The sequence below is a fragment of the Biomphalaria glabrata genome, chromosome 2, assembly GCF_947242115.1.
Source record: "Biomphalaria glabrata chromosome 2, xgBioGlab47.1, whole genome shotgun sequence".
NCBI classification, from domain to species: Eukaryota; Metazoa; Mollusca; class Gastropoda; family Planorbidae; genus Biomphalaria; species Biomphalaria glabrata.
Window position 1 is genome coordinate 28,881,516 of NC_074712.1, and position 6,038 is coordinate 28,887,553.

At 39.0% G+C, this 6,038-nt stretch overlaps 1 protein-coding gene across 2 annotated transcripts in view; it reads left to right on the forward strand.

Annotated features, from left to right (window-relative positions):
• LOC106064757 (atrial natriuretic peptide-converting enzyme-like) overlaps positions 1–810 on the forward strand; it is a 50,027-nt gene extending 49,217 nt beyond the window's left edge. For both annotated transcript variants that reach the window (XM_056019896.1, XM_013223377.2), the window contains one exon: positions 105–810. In XM_056019896.1, coding sequence (XP_055875871.1) covers positions 105–268 — 164 coding nt within the window. In that variant the 3' untranslated portion in view covers positions 269–810. The remainder of the gene's footprint in view (positions 1–104) is intronic.
• Positions 811–6,038: the final 5,228 nt, after the last annotated feature.

The window sequence follows — 6,038 nt, forward strand, 5'->3', positions numbered from 1 at the left end:
TATACATAAAGAGTGCAACATAGGGCTGAAAGGAAATAGTGTAATACTAGTTACACTACAATGTTTCAATTAACTAAATGTCTTATTTTATTTTCTGACTCTAGATGCCTACACTGTGTTTGGTATTACCTCTTGGGGTGCTGGCTGCGCTCAGCCAGGAGCTCCTGGTGTGTATGCAAATGTGAAAGTCTTTTTACCATGGATCAAGTCCACAATTGATAGTTATAGTAACAGTGAAGCTGAGAAGTATCTGCCACCTAAACCATAAGGCAAAGAACATTTATTTTCTTTATACTTTGAAAAAATAAACATGAATTCAGTATTAATTATTATGTTGTGCCAAAGCAATAAAAAATACATAAATAAAATGTCTTAATAAAAAAAACCTAATCAAATAAAAATGAAGTCCACAGATTCGTCTCATATTTGTAAATTTTTTAAAATGTTAAATGTTTATTTGTATTTTGTAAATAAATCTCCGTATCTAAAATATTTTAACAAAAGAAATTGTTTGTTATTCAATTTCTCAGACATTTTTTAATGTGTGTCTTGCTCTTTTGTTGCTATCTTCATTCTCCATTGTTTACTGTCTTTAGTCTATTGCTTGATGTTTTGCCTAAATTTTCATATTGTCTCAGTTTGTTTTCTCTGTTTTTGACACTGTGATTTGTGGTGCACCCTTCTGTAAGTTAGCTTTATAAACAGAAGTCATGAGGTCATTGTTGAGTCTCATCTACAGTTTGAACTTACTCCAGATTTCCTCTTTTATCTAAATGTTGTTGACCATTGAATAAAAGAATATATTCCTCATACTGGTTCTGATGTTAATAACTTAAATTTAAGAATTATGCAGTCTTTAAAGTTGTTGTGTTTTTGTCATAGAATTTTGAGATGTGGACATTGTTGTTTTTTTAAATGTATTTACATTACTAAAACTATATCCAAGCAACTAATTTTGTTCTATAGGATAAAAGTTTGGAATTAGTTATAAAAAACAATATTAAATTATACATTTTCTTGCAGGAAGACAATAGTTAATTGTATTTTTGGCCACTCCTAATATTGATCACAGTGACAAGCACACATTCAACAAACTGTATCCCTGTACTACTGGCACAGAGAATGCTTAAAAAGTGAAACAGTCCACTTTCAGCCCACATACACACCAACACAAGTAATATAAATATCCAAACCAAATATTACCTAGATTTTGTTGAGAAGCAATTGTGTGTGACAATGACTCAATTGTATAGTAATTATTTTACTTGGATTACAAGTACTAGATAGCTTTGATATTGTAATAACTTAAGTGAGGCAACTCAACGAGGACATAGACGTTTATTTACATAGAGACATGACAAACACAAAGGGCATCTGCCTTGAGTACAGCATCTCCATATTGGCTCTCTCCTTGGGCGGAAATCGTTAGTCTCTTCATGTCAACATCCTGTTCTAGTTTGGTTACTAGAAGTGCGCATCTCTGCACTAGCCTGGATGGTGGTGCGCATGGCAAAGTCATAACAATATGCTTTCATTTTTTTTATTTTAAAATAACATATAAGACATATAAGTTTTAAAATACACAGACATCCACAAAGTAAGAAAAAGTTGCTATTTTAAAAAATTGTGGTCATTTTGAAAAATCATGGATATTTACAAGTGATGCTTAACCTACGGCCTGGGGGCTATATCCTCCAAACATCTTTCCATAGTGCATAACAAAACGACTAAGTTGCATTTATGTGATATGGCCGTAACATAGGCCTACGTGTCACAAATGTATTTAGCCACCAGAGGGCAAATAGGGTTAGGCATTACTGATATACAAATATCAAATAAGATTACAAGTGTAACCACTATGGCCTATTAGAATATGACTAAACATTAATTCTGTTTTGCCTTTCAAATCAAAGATTTAAGGGCTAAATATTATTTTGTATTGATAGGTAGGTTCATAGGCTAGTTTTTCATTAGAGCCTAAACGCATTAAGTCATTCATAAAAATCTGATGTATTTATGTAAGCCTAATAATTTTATTCCTTTTTTTCTGTTGCTATTTTAACTTAATTTCATAGCACAGATTGATATCCCTGTTAAATCTAAAAATAATTAACCAGCAACGACCTTATAAGAATGCACAATTAATTGTCCAGACTTTTTTGTTGTAGCCTATTGACTATTTGTATAGAATGCTCAGCATACTTTGGACTATGGCCCAATACTTTTTTGTAGACATTAGGATTGAGGGGTAGGGTGGAGAATGTTTTCCAGATGTATAGTTTGAGTTGGGATTGAACTCGAGCCCTCGATTCTTTATTGGCAACTAAGTCGCACATATCAAATTGACCCACAATACATATGTACCATATCAGTTATATTAATCAGAATTCAATCAGGAAATAGATTAAAACCCTTTTGGTGTTTTTCAAAGACATGATTCTCAACAACAAAAAAAGCACACCAAAAATTCACTTTCCTAATCTAGCAACTGAAGAAACCCCATACAGTGTCTTCGGTTTGAAAGGCAAAACAGAATTAATGTTTGGTCATATTCTGATAGACCATAGTCTCGCCGTTCCAGTACCACCTCATCGACAGTACAAATATCATTTCTCAAATGTCATCGCGGGCGATTTCAGGACATAAATTACATGAGTTGCTCAATAGCACAAATCTCTTTTGCTTAAAAAATAAACATACTCCCCCAACATTATTCCATACTGGTAATGGCAGCCAATCCAGACCTGACCTTACTCTCATAACTGCAAATTTAGAATTCAACACTTAATTTCAGGTCCTGGACGACATAGGAAGCTTCGAGCTTCAACTCGGTGGGCTGCGACTCCAACGTGAAAATACGCCAAAATATCTAGGGGTGACCCTGGATAGAAAACTGTCAATGCTCCAGCACGCCCAGGAAGTCGAAAGAAAAGCCTCGGAAAAGTTAGCGCTACTCAGAAAGCTGGCCAGCACAAAGTGGGGTGTCAAAGCTGACATGCTACGCACAATGTACTTAGGGGCAGTTAGATCGCAAATTGAGTACATCTATACAATTCAAGTACACGCTAGTAAAACAGCCCTCGAATCACTCGACCGAGCACAACTGTCCCTTATAGGGAAGAAGGGAACCACCAAGTGGCGATTAACACCTGCCATACTTCAAAAATTGGCATGAGCTACTCTAAAGTGCTACCCATCAGATGCCATTTTCTGCTTTACCGATGGGTCGGTATTGAGGGACTCCGATAGATCTGGGTATGAGGTCTACCCCGACCGGACAGAACCAGATCGGCTCTCTGCATGTTCCATGGACGCGGAATTAACAGGGATAACTCGGGCATTAGAGGCTATTAGAGCCCGAATGACCCAACATGAATCTAGCGCAACTTCTGTAGTGCTATTCACCGACTCTCGCTTCAGTCTCCTAGCTATGGGTGGCGGAGGGGGGGGGGGGGTCGCCCGTAATAGAAGAGGCAGTCGGCTCCGCAGATAACATCCGCCGAGCCATTGGAGCTGTCGTTTTTACGCAGTGGGCAACCTCACATTGCGACGTGAGGGGCAATGAAACGGCAGACACCCTTGCACGAGAGGGAGCTTTGGCAGCCACACACCTCGAAGTACCAAACACTTTTTTACAAGCAACGGCAGAAATCCAAGCACTCATACATGAGAAGTGGTTAAAGTCCTGGGAGGAATCCGACAGAGCACGTAGTGTGTGGCAGCGTATGCGTCACCCAGATCGTGACGTTCCGTGTTGGCGGTTAAGGCAGTCAGAACAAGCAATCATTGCACAGTGTAGGACGGAATATTGTCCTGTTGGGGCATACTTTGCACGGTTCCCCCCGAACTATGACTCCCGATGCCGTCACTGTGGAGAGAGCGTCGAAACAGTGTCGCACGTCTTGTCCGAGTGTCCTCAGCTCCGATAGCTAAGGGGGGACGTGTCTGAGCAGTCACTCGACTTGTATGGTTGCTACGAGGCATTACGCCGAACGGCCCAGTTTCTTGCCAGAGCACTACGGGAGGATTGAGTTCTTTTTGCTCTGATTTTTCAATAGGAGTTCATCTCAGATAGACCATAGTAGTTTACAACGAAAAGAATTAATTTAAAAAAAAAATAATTTGAAGATTTGAAAACTTTTGAAACTTTATGCCCACGGAAGCTTGCCTTCATCGGCCTATCTGAACAAATAGCCAGCCAGGAAAACCAATGGCTTTGTAGAATTTAAGTCTTTGGTTAACATGTATAACTAGATGCATGACGATTAGGACGTAATCATCTTCTTTTTTGAATTAACGTCTGTATTTTATGAGATAAGAATTGTTCTGTCTAGGAAAGATCCAAGCAGTACTAGCTTTTTTTTTACATCCTTTTGCTAGTATATTACTAATGGTTCATATCCTAAGATGCTCGAGTTAAAGGCGAGGTTGGAGGTCGAGCACTCTGGGGAAACACCCCCATATTCCTCCTTCTGTACAACATCATCTTTGCAGTTGTCCGCCCTTAAAACAGCCCTTGAAGAACAATGTGTGGATAGTGACAGTTTGTTGGGGCTTTCTTCCATCCACGCCAGTGCAATTTAATGGATTCGGTGGTTAAAGAGGATTTCTAACGGGTTGAACGTGGGATTCTGTTTTGCTTCTCTGTTGGCCTAATCGACTCCTCTAATGAGGATATCAGGATATTTACAATGTGAAATAATTAAATACTCATCAGTAATTAGCGCGAGCTAAGACTGCATATTTATTAGGGTGATTTAGTTCATCTGATGATCTGATGTTTTAGGATATGTAGTAACGTGCGCCATTTTATTTTTCTAATTTAGATGCGCCACTTAAAATTTTACAAGTTTCAGACCTTTAAAGTTTAAAGTATGGTGATTTGTACATATTTGGTCAGTTATACATATTAGAGTGTAGTAGGGGAAGATATTTAATATTTCTGATTGGCCTTTAGACAAACAATAATTAATTAACACGGTTAGCAGTTTTAAATTTAAAAAAAAACAAAACAATTTCATATACAGGCCTCATGGAAATGCTTTAAAGAACAGCTTAGACGCCAACTTGCCTTAGCTGACTTAAAAGAGAGCACTTGGTTGCATGCGGCTTCAGAATGAGACATCGAGGCTGCGGATACACATATGAGGTCAAAAGAAATTCCGCTGCCGAGGACAGACCTAGACGGCGAAAAGAAAATCTTAATCGACCACCGGTGGTCATGGTTAGGCTTGCCCTTGATGTGGCAAAATATGGTTTTTGCTTGGTGTGTCTGTCGACTGCAAATTCTCGGCAGCACCAACTCAAAACTATTTTTTCTGCCAACAGTCTCGCCTTACTTGGCATGCCATCCCTGAAGTATTCCACAGCATGGTCAAATTAATTTTGATTAAGTTAATGAGACCAGTGTCAATGGGGCGCTGTGGCTGGGCGATAAAGCGCTAGGCTTTTGATTCGGGGTCCCGAGTTCGAATCCTGGTACGTAAAGACTGCGATTTTTAATTCTTTGGGCGCTTGAGTCCACCCAGCTCTAGTGGGTACATGAAATTAGTTGGGGAAAGTAAAGGCGGTTGGTCGTTGTGCTGGCCACATGACACCCTCGTTAACCGTGGGCCATAGAAACAGATGACCTTTACAAGCAAGGTCTGAAAGGGGAACAATGAGACCGCTGATCTGCTGTTGAGAGGCCACTTTGTTAAGTTTGACAGACTGGAAAATCTGGGAAACTGGTTCAAGAACAGATGAATAATTGACGATAATGAAAAGACCAATTAGAAACAAGATTAAAGCGAACATGTGCAGTTTGTTTGGTTTCACTTGCAGACGTTATTTTAAGATCTGCGAAACACTCAAAGATCGTCTCAAAGTTGTGACTAAAAGCGTGAATGGATTCGTATTTCTCAGTGAATTGTATCTCACACAAAAGAGGTCAATTTAGTACCAACGCTCTCACTAGGGACTGTTACAGAAGAAATAGTCTTCTTGATGACACTAACAGCACTACGCATAACTGAAACGTCATTTGGGTTATTGATAAC